The sequence below is a fragment of the Schistosoma haematobium genome, chromosome 1 (genome assembly GCF_000699445.3).
Source record: "Schistosoma haematobium chromosome 1, whole genome shotgun sequence".
NCBI lineage: Eukaryota > Metazoa > Platyhelminthes > Trematoda > Strigeidida > Schistosomatidae > Schistosoma > Schistosoma haematobium.
The window spans coordinates 60,853,074-60,879,160 of record NC_067196.1 but is presented as its reverse complement, the minus strand read 5'-3'; the positions used below and the strand labels follow the sequence as shown (position 1 = coordinate 60,879,160).

Here is a 26,087-nt window from a genome sequence, read left to right as displayed (position 1 = left end):
CTATGTAATCTGTGAGTGGAAATAAATCTACATTATTCATATCATGTGTTATTCATAATTAAGTAACTGTCTCAATGATACCAAAACATCATATTACCACAGAGTAAATAAATGATTAATTTAGTTACTTATTTTATGAAATCGGATAGACAAACTGGAGCTATCAGTTGACAAAAAAGTGAACAAAGGCTATATAAATGTAAAATTGACTGAATTTATTTATTTATCTATTTATTGGCAAATTGAAAAAGTAATACAAGTCAACATTAATTCTATGAATTAATGATACGTGTTAAAATATTCATATAAAATATTTTAAAATTTCGAACATGTAACTCCCATATGTATCCATATGATCCCTCAATAAAAAAAATGCTCTCATCTTCTGAGACCCTATAATTTCTCTGTGAAAAACTTAGGACAGTTAAATTTGATGATTCACCGAATAAAAGATGCTTAATACAACTCAATAGAAGAAGCTTAGAGATAAATCCGAGTCATAAGGTGAACAGCAACAGACTATGTATAAAATGTAAATGAAATGATCAGATTAATAAGTTTTAGATAAAATAAAACAAGTAGTTTATACTTTACAAATCAAAATATTTTATAGTTTAATTTTCATTCATAAAATATTATTGAATATATTACAGAATATACAAATATGTACATACGTACACAATTAGAAGTATTTTATTTGTCTAATCCCTTTCTCACTCAAGTGAATGTCGGTTAATAAAAACATAGTATCCGCTTTTCTTACGTAATTCTCTTTACCAATCATGATAACTACTTTCAACTCTAATAATCAACAAATAAATGGGAATTAATTTCTTCAGTACTTTATTACACACATTCAAAGTGTGGCAATGAAGTAAGACAGGGAAAAAACTCCATACGAGAGTTGTTTTTGCTATACAGGAAAAAAGAATATATACATATATACTTCTCCTTTCTTCGTTTTATTTAATGTTACTCATATTCTCTAATGTTTTCTCTTCCTCCCTCTTTCTCACGTCTGTATATATATATATATATATATATATATATATATATATATATATATACTTTGTCCAAATTGTCATTTCATCATCATTATCTGTAATAAATGTACTGGATAACTTAGTAAAACAGTAAAAATGATCCATGCAGAATAAGAAGAAAAGTAGATAGACAAAGTTGCTGAATATCAATACGTAAAATACAATAATTTGTATTTATATGTATATATATTGTATGTATTCTGTTTTTTAACACCGACAAATTAATGTACAGTACGGGGAATGATATCAATAAATGATAGTAAAGAGTTATTAAATTAGTGAATAGTTCTATGTTTTAGGTATGTACAATAAATTTTTAGTCACAGACTTCACTAGCGCAGTGAGAAAATAAAAAAATATATACCTAGAAAACAGCTTGGATGAAACAACTACAAAGAGAAAAGATAAACAACTACGAGGCTAAAAACCCTAGTTATGCTTGAGAGGAAGAACAAAATACACATTAATAGTCCAAATCATTCAGGTACGGCTTCATTGTATTCAACTATTTTTATTACATTAGTAACATCGATTTCGACGATGAACTCAACAAGAAACAAAGAGTTAGGGTTCGAACTAAGTGCCTCATGATGCTGCAGAGGAGATCAAAAATTTATCATTGATAAAAAACACTTGGAAAGAACATAAGTTTTTTGAAAGTAATTATATGCTATAACTGACGGGTTTTATTCGTTACAAACAGTACCAAGAGTAAGACACTATAAACATTCATTTCTTAAAAGTGCTGAAAAAAAATCCTAGAAGACAAAATTGTTAAATATGATTAAGAGTGAACATTTTTGAAGTTAGAATGATAGAGTTTTTAAGACTCCACTGTGATAAAAGCAAGCAAAAAAGGAAACAACTTCACTTTTATCTCATAGGGGGAGGCGAGAGGAAGTCAATGGTATTTAGCATATTTGTATTTAGAAGTGGAATAAAGATGGAAGGAGATAAGCATATCCGCATCGTCGAGAATAAGTAAACTGAACACTTCTATTTTTAAAACAAGAAACTTAGCATTCTCTTATAAACACATATAAACTTGTCCTTTATAGAAACAAACAATAAATAATTGAAAATGACAGAATATGGATTCCACTGCTAGCCATATTTCATTTATTTATAGTGATGTAATGGATATATCGAGGCGATTTGAACTGGATGCAAGCACATATATAAACTAAGACTGACCGAAATTCAATTAGATATATCAACAAATAGATAAACAAACACAATTACAAACAAAATCAAAATTTATACCCATTACGTAAGTGAGTGGCTATCTGGACATAGTAGCTAGGCCAAATATCAACTGAGTGTCATATGTTGAATTTCTTATTTTGACTTAAAAGTTATTATCAATGTTGTAACGGGTGTGACTGCAGGTTTTGATAAGCAGCGTTTATATCGACCGATTACAGTGGACACGTAAACACGTAGTGGACGACCTAGTGCCCCGATTGGCCCTGCTTCGTTGTCTGTCCTAGCCAGTTGAGTCAAGAACACAAGTCACAGCCTCTGAGTTATGAATCATTATATTTCAAACATACTTTGTTTATATACCAATCAAGCATACCACATCGTACCATAAAATAGAAAACAACATTTTGTACAATATTCAACAAGTGAACAGATGTCGACCAATAGGAAATGTCCATTTAAAGTCCAAGGACACCATTGGACTTAGCATGATAATTATTGGTCTATTCCTCCGCATCCACAACAATCAAGAACATAATTATTTGGCTACAAAAAATAATGATCTGCTATGATTCAGGAATTCTTATAACAATCATAATATACTGTTTTTCTCAGTGACTTGAATATACTTATATGTTATTATTAATTACATAAACAACGCCAGATGAATAAGTATAGACATGAACAATCATAGAATAAATTTTCCAACTATTAAACCTTTATCCCTTTCCAAATACTAAAACATTTGATGCACCGAATTAATTGAATTCAATCAGAATGATGGTAGAGTCATGTAATTGACCAATTATTCACTAATCAGGAGTAATACATTGTTGTGAAATATTTTTCGTCAGCGCAAAGAAACATTTCAGTGTGTTGCCTAAAAATATTAATAATCGTTGTTGTCATACATATTCTAACAAGAAAGCTTTTTGATAGACATTATTTATTTAGTTGGTGATAAAATTGAGCGTGCTAGGAGATGGTTAGGAATATGTTTTTTAAATAAAAAAATCTGAAATTGTTTACAAATAAAGAGGATTACCACTTAAAATAATGGTCATTGATCTTTTGCTCAGACTAACGAAATTGCATTTTTATCACATTGGCAAAAAATGCTTTTCATTGTAGTCGTGAAACGACATAAGTTAAATAACTATTGAACAGCCGTTTCTTCCTAGCACGAGAACTCTCCAGCTGCACGCACCCACTCCTCTAGACCACTAAGCCAGCATCCAACGGTGCTAATGTCTGACTTCAATCAATACACCACGTTGCGCGACCGTCTTCTATTGTCTTGGGTGGGTAAATGCCTTAGGACCGACACGGATTAGCTCAAATGGTCACGGCCTCTCACTAGAAATGCCGAAATTTTCTCTTAAGCTAGTCCCTAGTGAGAATTGATAATTGTTAGTAAAGTGTTGTGGAGACTTTCGAGTTAAAAAATGCATTTAATAGTAGAAGAATAAACAAACACAATAGAATGTTGTGCATATAAGTATATTATTAAAATGTTTACGCACTGACATGTTTTTCACAAATCCCCATACTGAAAAAAGGCCTCAATAAAACAAATCACAGAGTGTAATTAAACTTAATGGATCAATGAGTTTGTACGTACTTATCAAGTAGGCTGTTAGCCATAACCTATTATATTATGCCAAACGATGTTACTTCCTGATTTAAAATTTATAAAGAGAAATAATCTATAACATATTAGTTAGTAGTAAAATATTTTTAAAAGAAGCATGAGTTCAAAGGATCTACACCATTCATTTAAATCAAAGCAAAGACTGTTTCAACTCCACCTGGAGCTCCTCTAGGGATACTGCCGATCCCAAGCTCGAATAAAGGAAGAGGGTTGAGCATGGGGGTTAGTGACCCCATCCAGTAGAAAACTAACTCGCTGGAAACCATTTAAACTCTGCCCTAGGTGTTAGAAGGTCTGCATTTAGAAGAGTTATGATGTCTCATGATGAAAGCCGAGTTCCTTCGCGATTCACGAGGCTGATGCCCCTTCTATTAACCAGAGCAACCATCTATTTAAGTACATGGAATGCTCGTACAATGTGGGAGACCGGGAGAGTATTCCAAATTGCTGCAGAAATGAAGAGATACAACCTGGAGGTGCTTGGAATCAATGAAACACACTGGACGCAGGTTGTACAAAAAGACTAGCTCCAGGAGAGCTGCTGTTACACTCCGAACACGAAGAAAATGCTCCACATACACACGGAGTTGCACTGATGCCATCCAAACAAGCACAAAAAGCACTTATAGAATGGGAATCTCACGAACCCAGGATCATTAAAGCCTTCTTCAAAAGAAAGAGAGAGGGTATTACAATGAACATCATCCAATGCTATGCGCCTACCAACGATTACGATGAAAACTTTGGAGATCAATTCAACGATAAGCTGCAGTCAATCGTTGAGAAATGCAATGAGGTACAGTGGACAGTTAGGATGCAGCTGGAAGATCTAGACTTCGCAGATGATCTGACCCTCCTATCGCATATGCAACAACAAATGCAAGAGAAGACGACCAGTGTAGCAGCAGCCTCAGCAGCAGTAGGTCTCAACATGCACAAATGGAAAAGCAAGATTCTCCGATACAACACAACACGCAACAATCAAATCACAATTGACGGAGATGATTTGGAAGATGTAAGAAGCTTTACATATCTGAGCAGCATCGTTGATGAGCACGGTGGATCTGTTGCAGATGTGAAGGCGCGGATCGATAAAGCAAGAGCAGCATATCTACAATTGAAGAACATCTGGAACTCAAAGCAACTGTCAACCAACACCAAAGTCAGGATTTTCAATACAAATGTCAAGACAGTTCTACTGTATGGGGCAGAAACCTGGAGAACTACGAAAGTCACCATCCAGAAGATACAAGTGTTTATTAACAGTTGTCTACGCAAAATACTTCGGACCCGTTGACCAGATACTATCAGCAACAACATACTATGGGAGAGAATAAATCAGATCCCAGCAGAGGAAGAAATTAGGAAGATGCGCTGGAAGTGGATAGGACACATATTAAGGAGAACGCCCAAGTGCGTCACAAGGCAAGCCCTCACTTGGAATCCTCAAGGCCAAAAGAAAAGAGGAAGACCAAAGAACACATTACGCCGGGAAATGGAGATAGACATGAGAAAAATGAACAACAATTGGATAGAACTAGAAAGAAAGGCTCAGGATAGAGTGGGTTGGAGAATGATGGTCGGCGGCCTATGCTCTATTGGGAGTAACAACCATAACTAAGTAAGGAAGTAAAGACTGTTTTCTTTTTTGGCACTTACTCTGTTAATTGCTATCACTTCCCAACTATGTATAGTCATTATAGATAACTTTGAAGAAAATACTTCGGTCGGATTGCTACCATTTAAAGAAAAAATTATTTAAGATTCAACGTGTAGAGAATTTCAGGAACCAAATAGTTTGTGCAAAGCAAACACAAGAGCCATAATAAGAGGGCAATCTATAAATCGATCAAAAAACTCTTTATCATCATTACAAATTTCAATCGTACTCATCAAATTTTTCGAGATGATGACTCGGAAGAGAATGTGTGTATGACAAGTTCTGGTTATGTCACACACTAAAAAGTTATGAATGACATGACTTACAAGTTTAGTCTTATTCAATTAGGTGTCTTGTTACTAGTAAAAACACAATATTAATACAAACCCAAAAAAATATTTTAAGTATAATCTCTTACTAATTTTTAATAAGGAAAATAACACTCTACCTCACCTTTTTCTTTTTGAAAAAATCGAATTCCATTAACGGATTATAATCAGACTAGATTGAGGAAAACAAACACAAAGAAGAGAGAAAAAGAAACAGAAAATAAAACGAATAATGTAATGAATGAATGAGTGAAGAATGCACAATCCTGAACATTCCTCTATATGAAGAATGGTAATAAATTAAAACAAAAAAACACTAATAAATAAATAAACTAGCTCATTTCGAGCAGAAAAAAGTTAGTTTTTGTCACAAACACAACTAAATAAGTTATTCTGACTAATCAATAATGCACCAATCTTTTCATCAAATAGATGTTATAGTAGGTTTTGAAGAACTGATTACCTAGGGAATCTCCATAATAAAAAGTATAATTGCGTCACTGTTCATCAAATTACATAAATTGTAGATCCGTGAACAAAACATCTACTTTTACACCAAGGATATCAAGGACAGAACACACTTATCGGTCGCAAAAATTATCCGATAAATGTAGACAATATAAGAATCTATTAAATAATATGGTAATTGGTGTTTTCAGATTATCACTTTAGCTTAACAGAAACATTAAACATTAAAAATTCTCAAGTTAGACATAGAATCTCAATGAAAAGAGATTAACCGAAGGATATGTATACAAAGTCGATTGGTTGACATAATCCGACGATATATTGTTCACATCTAAGAACCAACTACTCCATGAAATATTAGATAAATAGAATGTAAGGTAGAAAAGTTTTTAAATTGTAGCACTACAGAAAGCTAATTATGTAAGTATATAGCTTTAAATAAAGTCAATGGTAGTTCATAAATAATCGTTCGGAAATTGTATGCCAACAGACAATTCCAAACCAATAGTAACAATACAAAAGTTACATTTATCTTACCACCACCATTAATCCTCAAGTATTTAGTTATGATTTATACTTTTCCATTATATTTCTCCTTTATCGACGTTTTTCCAATAATAAGTTTCAACAAGTTTCAAGTTTATTGTATATCAGTTGATATACATTAAATCTCAAGTATCTTGTCTACATTCTATTTTTAAACATCTCAACGCGAAGTTGTGGGAAAAATATTACAGAAAGGAACAGTTTATACCTTACATTAATAACAATAATAATAGAACTTACATCCATCCCAACACTATCATGTTTCTTTCGATATTTATTTTGTTTATTAGTAAACGTATAATCAAAAGACGGGTGTTTAAAGTAAGTCCATTCTGGCATTCCTTTACTATTTTGTCCGTTTGTTGGACTATTAATATCAATCACTTGATTTTCATCATTTGTCTTACTCCGTCTAGATAAACGATGTTGACGTTTATTTGCATTAACTCCTTGTAAATGCGTATAGCCAACATAATTAGATGGTGATGTAGTTTGTGAACAAGACTCTTCAAATACTGTCGGTGGTAATATTATCGAATCACCAGCGAAACGAGCTAAAAATCTTCCAGAAGTTGATGTTTTTCGACGCTTTTTATCAGTGGGTAAATTTGTACCAGTTCCACTAGAGTTACTCCCGGAAGAATTAATAGCAGATAAAATAAGATTACTAAATGAAATTTTACGATTTGGTTTCTCTGGAGAAATTTCATCGACTGTTGTACAGAATTCAACTGTATTTGAATATTGTGTTGGATTTTCATTGTTTGTTGGATCACTACCAATGAGTAAAGATTTACTTGCTGCAGCGGTACATGTTTCCGATGATATTTTTCTCAACGGATCAGATGATTGGTTAGGTGAACGAATATCACTCTCACGTCGATAACGTCGTAAATGTTTTTCTGTCACTAGCAACGCATCCCATGGGATAATCCAATTCATAGCACGTAGTTCCGCCTGGAATTTAGCACGGCTACAAAATGAAAAAGAAAATTATAGCAGGACCGAGTCACTCATTCTCATTTTGAACCATATGTGGTTCTCAATCAGTAAGTCAGTCACAACGTAGAACCTAGTACGTATGTACATCGGTTTAAGTTGCCACATCCTATTAGTGCAGAGGGATGAAATTGTAAGATCGAATCCCAAAATAGTAGAGGAAGTAACAGTATGAGTGATAATAGGAAGATTAGGCATTGAAGATACGACTTGAGAAGGGAATGCAAATTATTGAAATAATGAAAAGAATGGACGAGGAATTTAGAATTTGAAAGAAGACAAAGAATGCATGTACCTAAGAAATAATTGATCATTTATGGATTGCATATCAGATTGCTTTTCCTAGGATATGCTTTAAGTGACAAATTGTTAAGGTTTTTAACAGAAGTGAGATTTTGTCAAACCCGTTTCATTCGACGGTTATAACATAAATAAATATTTACTTAGTTAACATTTAATTTGTCAACTCTAACAACTTTTTTTATGAGAACACATATTAGATAAATATGGATCTAGTAGACACTAAATGAACATGGAGATAATAAATGGAAGCCGTCTAAGATGGACCATAGCATCATTTTGTCTAGAAAGAAAAACAAGAATAAAAAGTGGCAAACAGGATCTAGTTTTATTTGCAAATAATTTGAATTATACTGTTTTCAATATTCTTGACTAAATTTTGACAATTCTCATTTAGGATATTTGTATTCTGTTTAGATTGCCGCGATATAGATGCATTGTAACAATTTTTATAGAATACATGAGTTGGAGATTGCAGTGGAATGCAGGACGAGCGTTTCATCCTATTTGGGACTATTCAGTTGAATGGACTTGAATCTCATCTAGTCAAAATATCAACAAAAGAATAAAGCGAACTTCTACAATTTAAAATGAGGTGGTACTTATTACACAAACTGGTGGCTATCAAAACTCAGGAGCTCAGAGGATAATACGTTAGTGTTTAATTCAGTGCTCCATAATGTAAGTTTGAATAATGTTTTATCTGTGTAAACTAATATAATTAAACACTAGGATAAAGTAAATATTAATAGGCAGATAGAATCAAAAGAGAAAGATAGGGAACAAAAGAGTTACAAAACGGTAATTATGTTTTATTTTTCAAAACAATGTGATGGGTGCGAAAAAACAACAGACACCGATACAACCAAAATAAAATGCAATTCAGTAGTATCTAATAATAAAAAAACGACGTAACCTATGATGATGATTGATGATGACAATAAAAATGAAAGAAAAATATAAAATACCAACGTTTACAATCAAAATAACTATCTATATGAGTTGTCTTTGTTCTTTCTTTTATTTAATTTGTTAGACGATTGTCAGTTGATCGATGATGTAGTTTAGTTTATATTCCTACTATACAAACAGATGGTCGAGCGAACAGAAATAGTAAGATAATTTTCTATTCATATATCATGGTTATATGGTGATTGAAAATAAAAAAGGTAGCTTAAAAAACAGTTGGATGGTGAATCCTATTGAATTAGTCAGTTGGAAAACGTCAAACTGCCCGAAATGTTGTTCTAAACTATATATTGGAGCTTTCAATGTTTGAACCATATGTAAAATCTGACAACCAGCTTCTTTTGCTAGAACTCTAAAACCCTGTGCCATTGATTCATGCTGAACCTCAAAAACATGTATACAGGATCAAAGTGAGCTAATTCACTTGACCTTATATAGTCAATATGGAGAACTTGCACGACCTACCTTTCATGTATCTGAGGTCTTGACTGTTAATTTCTTGAGGTCTCATTAGTTTAGGTATCAGATTAAATTCAAAAGCTGAACATGCCTTCCTACATTGGGTTCCAGTAGACAGACACTTGTGCCCTACCAGACTAAATAGGACAATAAGAACTCGGAAAGATAGGTACAAACGTCGCTTTCTCCTCAACTTCACTAATTGAAGTTCAGATAGAATAAGAGATGAGCTTTACATAAAACTTTCTGCCTTCATTTCAAAACCGAAAACCTCAGATGTGGTAATCGTAAGAAACGATCTTAATGCTAAAGTAGGCAGTCTGAATCAAACCAAAAAGTGCTCAAGGTTTAATGGTGTAGTGGTTCAGAGAACAGATAACAGTGACCATCTGATGCAACTATGTTTAAATATCGGTTTGTTTCTTGCAAACTCCAAATTTAGGTAAAAGGCATCCACTAACACTGCTATCCACCATAATCGACAAAACGACGAATCTAAAAAGACTATATCCTCAATAGCTATCGTTAGAGTGGCTTGATAAAAGACTGTCGGTCATTCCAAAGTACGAGTTTAAACTCTGATCACTCTCAAGTGTGAGCGCGTGTTTGCCTGCGTTTTAGTGGACGCAGAAAAGTCACAACAAGAAACCCCCTAGAGCTCGGTTAAACAACGAAAAAATCAAGAGCATATTTTAAAAGCAACTACATAAGTAATCCTACAGTCTTCAAAATGATGTTCACCCCGATGTACTTTGGTATCATATCCAGACAGCTGTGAAAACAGAAGTGATGTCTACCAGTAACTCAAACCAAAAGGTTAAAAAAAGATAGGCAAATTTCGACAGAGTCTATTTAGTTAATCGATATTTGGAAACCTACCCCGTCAAGTTTCAAAAGCAATGAGGAACGGAGGTGATCCAAACTTAAACCAATAGAAGGTCTACATGATAATAGTGAATAGTGGTGGGTAGTAGAAGCAAACGAGATGCAAAAAGCATCTGTGGCAAGTAAAAGTAGACAACTTTTCAGACTTTTCAAAGAAACAGGCAGTAAAAGGTTAGGTGTTAGTGAAGCTACATCAGAAATAAACGGGACTATGGTATACACACAGACTAAACGATTGGAATTATAGGTGGGACACACGTACTACTTCAAAACAACCAGAATGTGAAAACGAAAAAAAGTTCCTCGACTTTCAATGGAGACGAAAAGATTATAATATAGCTAATTTAAAATGGGTTCTGATAGACCAACCCTAGAAGTGTTTTAAGATAATGGTCCAGTTTTAGCTGTCAAATTGATTGAAATATTAGCTAGAATCTGAGAACTGGATATAATCCTATCTGAATAATCCCGGTTATTAATAATTCCAGTTTGTAAGAAAGGATAGAAGCCCTCATGTTCTAACCACATAGGAATAAGTTTGACTAATGTAGAGTCAACACCCGGACTAGTGATAGAGAGTGAAACGGTTGAGAGCGTGCCATCAACTCTGGTGAGTTGGTGTTTGACGAAATCTCAGCACAGGTTTAGGAAGCGTATTTGGTTTTTAACGATTTGCATCATTTGTGCAGTAGATGAGATGTTCATTTATCAACCGAATGGCGAGTACAATATTCAGTAGTTCCTTCTGTGCTACTGTATGTCTGTGAAATGTGCATTTTAATAACAAAGGACATTTTTAGGTCACTATGGATGTCTTCGAAGTATTGACCACGTATTTTGGGATCAATAAATAGAAAATATTGAGGTTATGCAAAGGGGATTACTAGGCAAGGGATGCAAATCCATCGACGAGGTGGCGTGTCTTCATCTCGTTGGTACTGAAAGTTGGAGACGGTCAAACCAAGGGAAATGAAATCAATTCATTAAGTCATTGACTGTTGGACTGGACAGTGCTAGTAGATAAAGACTACCTAGTTGGGATCTACGCGATTATCGTAACCACTAGTGGTTAGAAACCACGAGTGATATGGCCCAGAATCGGTCACATAATGTAGATCCATTCATTTTTTTATCTTCCCTTAGATCTTAGATTTAATATTCTTTTTCATAAGTATATAGCTTTTTCCAGATATCTCTGATACGTTTCATCCATACATTATTCAGAAACAATTGGATTGGATAACTTTTGTGCATATGTCAGAAACACACATATGTTCAACATTGAACATTGAGTAGTTTTTTTTGTCTCGAAAAATCAATAGAAATTTATGAAAATAATAAACAAAATGTAACGTAACATCACAATAGCACACAAAAAAATGACGAATCGATTATGAGAACAAGAGATTAATAGTTTTTCACTTACCGATAGAATATTATTCCCAAGACTAAAGACATTGTCATTAATAAAATAAATACAACTGCACCAATAATTCCAATATGAATAAAATCTGTAATTGGATGAAAATTAAATTAGTGAAAAACAGAAAGCCTAATAAAATTATATGACCTAAGACAACTCAATTTAAGTTGATGATGCTCATATATAATATATGTCAAACGATTATACTGATTTTGGTTACTTAATGAATAATTTTAAATAGAATAATATCATTTTATAAAATAGTAGAGTAATGGTGTACTGACAAGAATACATAAATATAATATTCTATAATTACACAAGTATGATTATGTTCGCTTGACGATAACTATCAAATGAATGACCTTAGAATAAATACTACGGATAGTAAAACATACTGCTTTAGTGTTGCGGATTTATGCAAATATTTAGACATGGTAATTAAATAATAGTATTCATCAACAGAGTGTCTTTGATAGATTAAAAAAATTTTATTTGAATATATATGATCCGTTTCCTACGCAGAACTGATTGGGATTTTAAAATTGAAAAGACCGCTGTATACAATGGTTAAGATTGACTGTTATCTGTAAAAAAAGTTCAACAAAATTACATAGGCTACCATGAATAAATCAACCAGGCTTAAGATAACACCCCTCAGATTTTTGGGCGAAGTTTACAGCACAATAAGGGCTAGTTTGTGTCTCACTATTAGCTAAGTAAGAATTATCCATATCTAGTTCTCAAAATGTTTAAGTCAGTCAGCTGTAACGTAGGACCAGGCACTGAATGTGACATGGTGTGTAAACTTAGTTATAATAAATGTCTGATACTAATACACGTTGTATTGAAGAATACTTAAGGGAATACTGATGGATGTTTGTATAGTTAAAAACAACTCATTAACTCCTAATCGTAGCTCTTAACCCTAATCGTTATAAGTTTATAGACAAAAGGATGTCAATATAAAATATTGACCATATGGTTTATGAAATTCCATACTCATCTGTTTATTTGCTTATATATATATTAGATTATCTCTTTTGAGAATAAAAACGATAACGATTATAATGACAATAATGATAATAATAATAATAATTCTGATAATTCAATATACGATTATTATTACTATTAATATTATTATTATTATTCGCGCAAATGGGACAATGTAAGGGGAGAAGAAACGATGAAAAATGATTTCTTCTTCTATAACCTAACTAACTCATCTCTATGACCATCTGGCTGTTAAGAATAATAACTCAAATTATCATTAAATCATCATAAATTAATCAGTTTCTTCCTGTATCTTTTTCAAATTTTTCTTTTTCATTTCCAACAAATTGTTATGATTACTATTAGAACTTTAATAAAATTAGTAGTATTATCATTATTATTTCTTCTTTTTTTTAAGCATGAATTTGTTATTGACTCACAAATGAAGTTTGAACATTCATTCACTTTACTCATAAGTTAACCGACTAATAAACTAGTCATACACAATCAGTTAGCCTACTAACCATGTGAGTGATTAAATGAGGCTATAAAATTATAAGAGTAGAGAATTTCATGACATAAGTCGAAGTAGGGTTAGGGGTCACATGATCACATGGTAGGTAAACAATAATTCCAGTCACTACTGATCAATAGATCTATGGACATGTATACAACTTATTACTTTAATGTACTGAACTCCCACCAACACGGACATCTTTGTCTGTTACGTATTTATTAATTATTTTATTTATTTTACTTGAAGTATGCAGATTAATAGAAGAAAAAGAAGAATGACGACAACACTAAAAGTGAATGACAATTATTATTATGATATATATGTATGAGAAAGAACCAGAGAATGTAGACGATAAAACACAATAATAATGTCAAATAATTATCATAGATTAAAAACAAAAAAAAACTGAATTTCCAGTGTATTCGAACTGACGATGAGGAACAAGAGAATAAATATGACCATTTAATAAAGATAAAATAATATTTCATGAAGAAAAACTATCACAGATTGTAAGCAGCTGACGAGAACCAAACGAAATAAAGTGAATTCAGGCCATTCTGCTAAAACCCTTATTCTTTCTCTCTTCAAAGTGATAAAGGGAACTATACGTATGAAAAATAATGTAACCAAACAAATGGATAAACCGTAAGATAAACATGAATATAAGTATACTTCAGTGACTTGTATTGGAAAAAGATTTATCTTGTTTGCAATGATCAGTACAAATATCCATAAACGATAAAGTACATCAAGAACAACAACTGTGAAATTAATACAGACTGATTTTACCTAATGGAACTCACATACTGAAGATCTTAACAAAAGCTATAGACAATAAAGTAACCGTAACAAAGCTGTGTCACTAATGCTGAATTATCCAGCTTCAAGGTCTACATAATTCGAAACTCAAAGTTCCCAACATTTTCAGTAGTATGACAAACCTATATTTAATTGATAGCACACATAAAACTGGCATTTTACAATCGTCTATGATAGTGAATATTAAATCGACACTTCTACATTATGTGTCAAGGGAGTATTTTATCACCAAAAATTGAAAACCCAAATTACGCGTTGATCAGAGAACATCGGTCAATTTATCAAGACCATTAGATTGAAGTGTACATTTATGAAGAATTTCTTCAACTGTTGAATAGGAAACCATTTACTGTAGCAGCATCATTCAACCAAATACAAATTCAATCAATCAGTCAACCATACAACATAGAACCCGGCGAGTATGTGCAAATATGTTCAAGATGTCGTCAAACAACAACCTATCGGGGTTGATAAGACGTCCAAAATAAGTCAGATGGTCAATTTGCTCGACTACCTCACGTCCTATAATTAGTTTAGATATTGACACATTCCAGTCCTGAAATAAGAATTTACATTAAGGAGGATAGAAATGTAACCTGACGATTGCTCACATTATTCATCAGTGCGGCTAAAAGATTCCGTTTTTTTTTTAAGCGTTTTAACTAAATAAAACATTATCATCGTATTATGGGTCAGTAAGTATATCTCCTGTTATGAATACAATAGTCCCTAGTGTTATCAATCCTTAGTTTTGACTTTATTGAATCCATAAGTGCTATGACTTTCTAAACTAAAACTTTGCAAAAATTTATCTGAAAACAAATCTCTAGTTAGGACTAAAATATGTTTAGTTGGAAGTGTAGATTTTAACTACTTTTAATTAAATTATACTGAGAATGTTATTTCCGTTGACAAATACACACATATATATAGGGGGGAAGTACAAGAGAAACGGATAATTTCAGTTCTGAACGGTTTATAATTTATAAATAGGCACTTCTAATGAAATATTTAAAGTTTTAAATATTTAGATTGTTTTTTAAGAGCAGATAAATTTTCAATTGTAAAAAAGTCATATGAATAATTCCACTCTGTGCGTCTTAATGAGTGTTTGATATTTCTTATTTTGTTCGCTATAATTTGAGTGGTGAATTAATTTATTCATGAATACAAGAAGTCAATGATCAATTCCATAATATATCTTAGTTGGAAAAAGAAAATATTCCTGTTATCACATTCTTGAGAAATATCAATCAGTCTCTGCATGGATCTTTTTTGATTTCTCATATAAGTTAAAAGTCAGAAATCGAAATAGTTGACAGATACGAGAAAATTGAATTACTCATGAAAAAGAAAACAGAAATTCAATATCTAATAAAAAGATGATGAAATCATCAGCTAATTTTTTTAATAATGGAAATAGTATTAATTAATAATAAATCACATTTATTGTTGTTGTTATCGTCATCATCACTATGGTCCGTTATTTGATTTATTAAATTAATGTTAATATCAAACAATCAATAATCGGATAACTAATATCGTTGAAACAACACAGTGATTACAGATATATAATAAGCACCACACTACAACTCATATGAAGACATCTAGATTAAAGATGTAAAGAATGATTGTTTTACTGGATATTGAGTCGCATCCAATAATAATAATAGTGTAGAAAGTTGATCAATGATACTTGAAAAATGGTTTCCCAAAAATAACTCCATAACCGTTATATTCAGATCATACTGATCATAACACATGACGAATATGGACGATTACTAATTGTCTCAAGATTAAGCTAAAATACTTCATATAGCGGAAAAGTAGATAAGAATAGTGACTGCATTACATTTATTGTATCTGAATGATTTGATATAGTCAGTGGAAAAAGAAAAACTAGACGATGTATAATTTCAGTTTTCAAGCAAAAATGATAATATAATAAATAACACATGAATATTTTAACAAGAAGATCAGTTTTATGTAACTAAATGGGTAAGAACTAAACTGAACAATGTGTTTGATCGGACACCATTGGAAGCTTAAAGATAAGATAAACGATGTACATGTTACGTTTATTAATGCTTACATTAAGACAATAACCAGTAAAAAATGTTCTGGATATTTTTTATAACGTGTGAAGTGTACATAATAACTGATTATGAAGCAATAAGTAGCATGTGAGCAGTTAACCAAACTGATAAACCACACAATAAGATATTAGGTATATTATAAATAAATGGACTTTTCGACAGACTATCCGTAAACCATACAATATGAAATATTGTGAATACTGATATCGAGTCATTTAATTTAATGACCATATGGCAAATTTAATCGAAAACCATTTTATCAACATAGAAAAACAAGGAAAAAACAATACAATAATTACTAGTTAATATATATACTGATATGAGAAGATAAACTGAAATAAACACCGTTAACAAAACTATGAACTAAGTCCAAATTCCGCATGATGTTAATATTCTGACAAATTTAATTACTAATGCATTAGAAGAGTATTTATTATGAGTAGTATTATTAAATTGGTGTATACATCACAGTATTGAAATGAATAAGTTGAATTTCTTTGAAATAACTAATCTAATAAACAATTTTTGACTTTCAAGCCAAAAATAAAGAACATTTTCATGACAATGAACCTTTAATAAAAGAAGTTAATTATTTTTCATTTACTGTCATTAGTTTAACATTCAAATATACTATAAAATTGAACTATTGTTAATAGTATAGCATATGAGATTAATGAGTTCAAGTAACAATCTCTTGATAGATAAAATAAACTTCTAGTCTATAAGTAGGTTGTATATTGATTATCATCCATGTATTCATCAATACAACCTTCTAAGAAAGACAATAACAAAATTATCAGCATAATTGAACTGGATGATACACTAAAACAGTGTTAGACATTGAATGAATTAGTTTTCAGAATTCACTTTACATAAATATAAACGTTATTTTTAAAAAAAAAAAACTTATTTAAAATTAGGTAATTTATCTTATGAACAAAATAAATACTAGTTTGTTCAATCTTAGTCAATAACAAATGATCTTTAAATGAATTGTGGAAATTTGATCAGATTTTTTCTTCACTAACAAAGAAGAAAAAAAAGCTATCTAAAATAGGTATTATTTTACTTAATTCAATGTAAAATATAAGTAATCATTATTACAAAGATATTAAATTGTTATATTTTAACATATGTACAAATCTTAAATATTTAAGAGAGTACTTTTAAATAATTCTATCAGCAATATGAAGTGTTATTCTCTTTGGAAATAATTATGATTGTTATAAATTTGTTCTCATCTTTACTGTTACTATCCTCATACACGCTAACACAGAACTTCATTCATTGACTAATGAAAGAGGAAAAAAGAAACTTACGACTATTATGACATTCGGAACCATCGAATCCACATGGTGGTGTATGCAATGGAGGTTGATTATCAGCATTTATCCAATCAATTGTTCTACCGGGAACAGTTGATAAAGACTTATCATTACCAAAATAATTTACGACAACCTATTATTTTTTTTTTGCAGAAAAGAAAGAAGGGAACAAACAAACGACAGAAGAAAGTGAATACATCATAAAAACAAAAAAAAATAAAATACTGAATTAGGTGTTACGAAACGAAACGAGTACGATCAATTTTATTAAATAATCAAAAAGAACATTTTTAAATCAATACATAGTAACTTACGTTGCTGTTTCCTTTGTTACATATATCGAACCACCTTCTATCTCAACGTGCTATGGTTCCTGATATGGAACTTGGTTGGAAGAAATTTGAAGGCATGGTATCAGTACATAAAGTTATTGAATATTGGTCGAAGTCATGTAGGTTGATTCAGACTACCCAATTTGGATCCACAGGATGACCGAGATCAGTGGCTGAAGATTTTGAGTGACATGGATTAGAATCGATTGCTATGATCCTGGTGCATCAGCTCTTTATATTCCTCTCAATATGCGATTCCAGTATTTCTTTATACACAAATTAATACCTTATTTTTTAAAACGATATTCTAAATGTTCAATATTTCTCATTATCGTTGCCATCACATTACTTCTATCTGTTCTTAAATTCTTATTATATTCATTTTGTCGTGCCAATGTGGTATAGCAGCTTGTGTCAACTCATATATTTTCTTGGTTCTATGTTGATGTTGATTGACTGACCGAATAACCGAAATAAACTCATTTTGGTGAATCGATCATAAGCTACTCATTAAACTGGTGAAGTAAAGGCAGTTCGCTAATTAGGTTACTCATATCTTGTAGATGACATCTAATATGTTGCATTTTTGTACATAATAACTCAGTTTTTGACTTAGTTTATATTTATAGACAATGGAATGAGCAATATCCAATCAGACATGAACAACATAAAACCTAGAACATACGTACTTCGCTTCAAGCCGCCAAACCCCATTGACGCAATGAGATGAAGTTACTAAGACAAACCCCAGAGCACTAGAAGTAGTAACATTATCAGTAGCGGTAGAAAAGATAAGGAGTAGAAAATATGATTCAATAAGAAACAATGAATTCGTGAGATGAAAACAATATATTTATAAAATATAGTTCTGGAACTCATCATCTATAAGTGAGCTCATCTACACCCGTGAAAGTGATTTTCGGCCATGTCAGTCGACCTCTTCAACAATTGATTACGATAAATGTACAGCCCCTGACCAGTTAGTATATACCTATCAACACGACGAAGTTCAACAGTTAATGGCCTCATGGACTGATATCACGTCTCAATTCGATCAAATAGTCAGTCAGTTGGAAATAACGTGCAACTTAGGATACGTTAGAAACCAGCGCAATGAGTGAAAATTAACCGATTTAAGAGCTATTTACTTAAAACAAATGTAAAAATGATGATAGAACAATAAGAATAAGACTCGAAAATAACAAATTAAACCGAAAGAAACATAACGTATGGAACAATATTAATAATCAACAACTAGAAAAAAGAAAAAATGAATATATCTGTGATAATGAGGTCGATTTCAAATTATGTCACTAAGAATTTCCAAATATATAGATTAAGACTGCCTTGGGGAGCCAAATTCTACACGAACGAATACGCTTCAGTCGAGTAGTTAATTATTCACTGTCAATACTTCTAGATTTCTTGTGACCTACTCTTATCCCAGCTACCACTGGATGTCGGGAAATATGATGGCTAGATATATGTCATATATATTTCAGACGCCATGGTCGATAAAGGTTAACAGTCTTGTTTATCTACGCTTACTCTCAAGACTACCCACTTGGCGGCGGAAGCATCATATGAGGACAATGTGCTTTGGAAATATTTATGACTGAATAATACCATCCTATATAGAATTACATTTTGAATATTATTAATAATGAAGTTTTGGCAGTTATCAACCACTTTTCTACCAATATAATTTGACGAATAATTTTTTCAATCAAAGCATCAAACGATATAAACTTAATTTCTAAGGCGTTACATTAATTTACTAGACGTTATAGATGTTTATGACTACTTCTGAATGAGTATGGACAAACAGATATTCGTATCAAGTACAAATCATATCCTCATATTGATACTAATGTAATATTCAGCTATATTTGAACTATAATTAAACAACTGAAACAAAATTGTTTTATCGGTTTCCTTTTTTGGAAGGGGGTTTCAATTTGCAGATAAAGCATACGATTATTTTTTCTAGTTTTGTTTTCAAAATGTGACAAATATGAGAAAAATGAACAGAGAATGATCAACAGAATACAGTATATCTCTTGTTATTACTATGAATAACATTATTATTGTTTACAATAGTTACTAACGCTAAATGATAGAAAATAAATGGGTACTAAATTATATATATATAAACTAGTGAAGTGTGTAAAAAACACTGACAAGAAGATAATTCCCTGGAGACCATCAATGAAATTCACTGAATTATATCATCTAACATGTATACACGTGTACAGATATGCACAAACATACATGTATGTGCACATACAATCATTTACATCTTGAAAGAGGATAATATTTAACACGAAAAAAGAAAGCTTTAGACACTTTTTTCCGTTTTCTTGGATTTCCACTTTGTTTTCTTTACTTACTTTGCTAAATACTAAAATGTACTGATTGAATATGAAAAACAATACTAGGACTAACTTTACATAACAAAGCAAACAGTGACAGTTTTAAAAAATAACTTGAAAGGAAGGATGGAAAAAAGGGAGAATGTGAACCAATAACTAAGACTTTCGTAGAAACAAGGAATGTAATCCTGACTGGTTGATATTTAAATAAATGCAGTCAGTACCAGACATTGTAACAGTTCTGTGATAATCATACCATAATGAATTATTTCATGCAAAATAAAGTTCTACACTGATATACACATATCTGACTATATTCAACTGACCACTGGTAAGATTACAAAGGCGAAATGTCATTATTTCAATATTCACTAATCATACGTGACTATAAATGTCATTGAGCTGTATTAGGGGTTAAACTGGAATATTTTTGATAAGAAGCCTAGTTTCTGAAGGAATCTAGCTATATTACCAATGCTGAATGAATAAAAGGCTTTAAAGACAATTGTACTACCACTAAGTAGCGAAATATGTGATTAGTCAGATGTTCACACCCGACCTACATTTTGGTGTATGAATAGCAATGATTTCTTTTTCGTTGTATAAATCAGAATTGAGCGAAAATTCTTCGCTTCAAACCCGTCTAAACTTAGGTATAACAAGTGGTTTTGTGTAGGAAAAAGTTTTACAACTTTTGATGGAGTTTGTTCCAGTTGAGCGTTACAAATCTTTTTCTATTATCTCAGCATTATATCAAAGTAACATACTTTTCTAACTACCACTAATGAAATGCTTAACTGAATGACCGTAACAGACAGTTGAACATCATAAAAATAAAGTTTAGCGGGAAAAATCAAATATAATAAACACTAAAACAGCATTTTGCTATAAAGACAGAATATCGATTTCAGTATTATTTAATTGCTTTAGCTTTTCTTGCTACTTGCTTTTAAGAAGTCATCAAACTCCATGGTACGATTTTCACAACTAGGTCAATATTTTTATGTATAGAATGTTATTGATGATAAGTTCAAAACACCTAAACACCTTCGATTGTAAAGAAATTTCAACACCATTACTTACTTCGAAGTCTCCAGTTACAGGGTTCATATCCAGTAAAGAATAATCAGCGTTACGATCACCATTCGCATCAATACGTACAACACCAGTAACGCCTATTTCAGTAAAACAACAAAATAAAACTTAGTGACACCTTGATTGCTATGTTTAATGTATCAGAAGAAATCAATAATACTTTTTAAAGAGTACATAAAATACAAGTCCTTTGAGTTATCATTGTTAGTTTACCGATCATAATATATGAACTATAGCTTGTATCAAACCATTCATATTCGCTAATAGTATTTTAATATTGTATTCTCTCGGTTAAATGATTCGACTGTAGAGCTCCTATTGTCACCCTGAAAGATGTTTCCTAACTCTCAGTCTAGTTGGATGGATGAAGAATCGGCTTGCTAACCTATTAGAGATCAGTTACACAGTTCAATAGTAAACTGTCTGCAACCGATCTTAATTTAGACAACTTTGATACGATATGGTTGACAGTTCCCCATATGGAGTTATACGGGCCAGGGTTAGTGAACTTCGTTTTCTTGATATTATGAATTGCCCACTCGAGATGATGTCATTATAACACGCAATGTAAAATTTATATTTTAAACTATACTTACATGACTTTCATTTTAATGGTTACAACTCACCATTTCACTGAATCTTGATGTTTTCGTGGTCTAAAACATACGCATACATTTTCACTTATATGATCTAGTAATTTTACACATCACTTATTCAGCATTTAGATAAATCAGGATCAGCAACACGTTGATTGTTTCCTTTCATTTTCTAGTCTTATTTTATCACAATGACGAATACAATCAAATACTTTTTAAATGCGTTTATACGTTACACTGACTAGAAAAAATGTTCACGAAGAAGAGGAATCTATTCGAAACAATTATGCACTCAAATTTACCTTGTTCATTTTTTTAAATAAATTGTTTTTCATAGAAATCTTTAGGGTAAAAATGTATAAATATTTCAGGTATACATATCGTTTGATCAGTGAGAAATTCATCACAATAAATTTTTAAAAGATTATAATAACAGCAGCAAATATCGTGCAATATCAAGGATTAGTTAAAGTTAGACTAGTAAACCATTTGACCCCAGCTCAGAGGTTTAAAGGTTAGGAGTCAACGCATGAGATCGAAGGTCTTGAACTCAATTTGCAGTTGCGAGTTCGTTGACACCCACTCCTGAAGATTCCCATACTAGGGCGAAGCAGCTGTCCAGTGCCTCCTAGTTCTCAATGGTTATCTAGCTTAGAAACGTTCGTGATTTCATTATTTATTGTTTCACTAAAGAAGCACAACATTTTAATCCATTGGTAATGTTTTTTACTCAAATCACATATAACATACAATTGAATACAATGAGAAGTTCAATAGTGTTAATATACCCAATTGTCAAACAATAATCTAATCAGTGTAAAAATCGTTCTCCAATATTGCATAACTGTGCAAATGTACATGTGATAAATTATAGGTCAGTAAATGGTTGTATGTTTATTAAAATATCATTGATTGTGATACGAAATAAACACGAAACTAAGGAAGAAAAAAACTTATGAAAAATGAGAAATATATCACCAACAAAGTGAATACAGTAACTGGGTATTTATATTGAGATATGTTATACTCTCAGCAGTAAAGTGAAACTTCATGCCATAAGTAATCTAATCCTAGGAAATATGCTATTATTACTGTTATATAACTGTGCAGTTTTGAAAATGATCTAATCGTGAAGGATAAATTTTACTGAACAATTTTTTAATCCTTTATTATTTTATTTTATTCAGATTGACTTGAAACCAACCTTTAAATGTTCTATTCCACATTTCTTGTGTAATCAATGTACCATTAGTGATTGTTCCACCTTTGGCTAAAGCATCATTTAAAGCTAAGGCGTACAATTTGACAGCATCATGAAATGTTCCAATGAACGGTGTTACCTTTGATAAACAAGGAGGAAAACAAAATGAACTAATAAATAAATTTTATTAGTTGATTATTCATATTGAAGTTAGATATCTGATATGTGGATATCACCTAATAATCAGTGAAAGTTCAATACATCGACTTCTATGTTATTTCTCTTTACTTTCTTTATCACTCTGGTTTATTTTACCTGTCCTTTGTTTTGTTTATCAAAATATTTATCTGTCATGTCAATTTGTATAACCATTACTAATCTATTGTGGCTATTGATCATTTATTAATAATATAAACTTTGAGTGATATTTTTCGCCTAAGAAAAGAAATACACATACATACATAGACAATCAGGCTGGCTTCAGGCCTGGACGTGGCTGCATCGACCACATATTCACCATTCGTCAGGTTCTAGAACACAGATATGCATATCGGCGTTCGACAATGGTGGTCTTTCTTGACTTAAAAGCACTATTTGACTCCGTAGACCGCGAGATTCTGTGGCAGTGTCTGTCATTGAAAGATGTACCTCAGAAGTACATAAATCTTGTGAACGCTCTTAACTCTAATACTACCAGTCGAGTAAGAGCTTATGGCGAACTGTCATCTACTTTGCAACCTCAAGTGGTGTCCGTCAAGGCTGTCCACTATCTTTATTTTTCGTTTAATTTCATCATATATCTACTAATGGAAATAACGCTCTCATCGACTGAGTTTTCAGGAATTGATCTCCTTCCAGGAGGTCCACTTATCGACTTAGAATACGCAGATGACATAGTTCTGTTTGGTGAAGATGCTGACAAAATTCGGTCTTTTGGTAGCACCGAGCAGCAATGCCAGGATGTTTGGGATGTGCTTCTCCCCTCCAAATGCAAGTTGTTGCTTCAGGACTGGTCTGCGTCAACACTGGAACTACGAATAGGGAGTGAAGTAGTCGAACTCGTTGACAACTTCACTTATCTAGGAAGTCTGATCAGCCCAAATGGGTTGGTGTCTGACGAAATCTCAGCACGGATTCGAAAGGCTCCTTTGGCTTTTGCCAACTTACGTCACCACCTATGGTGAAGGCGAGATATCTGTCTATCAATTAAGGGACGAGTATACTGCGCGGCAGTCCGTTCTGTTTTAATTTACGGCAGCGAAACATGGCCATTAAGAGTTGAAGATACTCGTAAGATACTAGTATTTGACCGCAGGTGCCTTAGAAATATTGCTCGCATCTTCTGGGATCACCGGGTAAGTAATAGTGAGGTTAAACGCAGGGTATTAGGGAATGATGGTAAATCAGTTGATGAGGTTGTGAATCTTCATCGACTGAGATGGTTGGGCCACGTGTTACGTATGCATGAACACCGATTACCACGTCATGCAATGCTAACCGTTGTTGGAGATGGTTAGAAGAAAGTTAGGGGCGGCCAAACCAAAATGTGGCATCTGCGCTTGAAGTCACTAACTTCTAGTCTGAGTCATGTTGGTAGATGCAGAATACTTGGTTGGTGTCCGCGTGACTATCGTAACCAATGGTTGGAGACTCTTGGTGACATGACTCAGAATCGATGTATACACTCTTAGTGTTCCCTTAAACTGTGAGGTTAAAATAGCTTTATACCTCTCTTTCTACAAACTAATTCTTTCTTCCTGTATTATATCACTATATGCAGTCATTCTTTTATATATTACTACCATTGAAGTAACCACTTCTATGAATTCGGTGTTCGTCTTGTTGTGCTAATGAGATGTGGTAACTTGTGTCTGACTGACTAACTAATATACACACACAAAATCTCTGGAATCTTTAGTCGTAAAACACGATTAGTAAAAGTATAATATCGGAATGAGCTTGAAAGCTCTTTAGAATGGACGCGTGATTTTGTAGCCACCTTTCATTTCATTAGCAGAGAGTTTGTATAAATTAGGATTAATTCGTAAAAGAAAAGATAAATTTGTCGCAGTTTAGTAGTTCAGGGTTTATTATCAGTTTTTCAATTTTTTTTTTAATTTTGTAGAAATATCTTTAAGCAACATCACTAGTCTGAGTGTGAATTTGTTCACTCTGAATCTTTCTTGAAGTCATAAATAGTTTTAGAAAAAAGCTCACTATTGTCTACAGAATCTCTATTAATCGATTCGCTGAGGAGCTATGTAATTGAAATAATATGAAAACTATCATCATTGCCATATCGATATAAAAAATTCACGTTTAACTATCGTAACATTCCTACTTCATTAGCTCACTTTTATTCAGCGAACCATTAATAAAATGATTTCTTTGTGAATTTATTGTGCACAATACTGTTTTTCAATCTATTCAGTTTGACGATAATAAAACAATACAAACAAGTGAATAAGAGGAATCCATCATATGTGCATGAATTCTTGAAGATATATATATAAGAACGCATAGTGATCCATTTTTGATTTGATTACACATTTACAGAAGTTAGACTAAATAGGAATGAAATTCAGTCCAATAACTAAGCAACTTAAAACGAAGTAAATCAATACTCAAGATTTCATAAGAAGGTAGAGGTTGCATCGTGGATTTTTGTTTTTACTTTCAATCTATCCACAGCTTCTAATTGTTCGTTTATTCCTTTTTCGAAATATTCAACCGCTGCTTATAAGACAGTTTATTTTTGTTCAATTTTAATAGATCGTTTTATTAATTATAATTACAGGTTATTATATCG

General features: G+C 32.1%; 1 protein-coding gene across 2 annotated transcripts in view; it reads right to left on the bottom strand.

The window, feature by feature from the left end:
• NPR2_1 (Nitrogen permease regulator 2) overlaps positions 1 to 26,087 on the bottom strand; it is a gene marked incomplete at its 5' end in the record, with an annotated part of 101,774 nt that overhangs the window by 29,601 nt on the left and 46,086 nt on the right. The window contains 6 exons of one of the 2 annotated variants that reach the window (XM_012939537.3): positions 6,011 to 6,058; positions 7,141 to 7,873; positions 11,939 to 12,023; positions 17,677 to 17,815; positions 21,470 to 21,561; positions 23,282 to 23,417. In XM_012939537.3, coding sequence (XP_012794991.2) covers positions 6,011 to 6,058; positions 7,141 to 7,873; positions 11,939 to 12,023; positions 17,677 to 17,815; positions 21,470 to 21,561; positions 23,282 to 23,417 — 1,233 coding nt within the window. Of the gene's footprint in view, positions 1 to 1,115; positions 7,874 to 11,938; positions 12,024 to 17,676; positions 21,434 to 21,469; positions 22,373 to 23,281; positions 23,418 to 26,087 lie in introns of those variants that run through there. The other variant, XM_051209253.1, reaches the window with a different exon arrangement.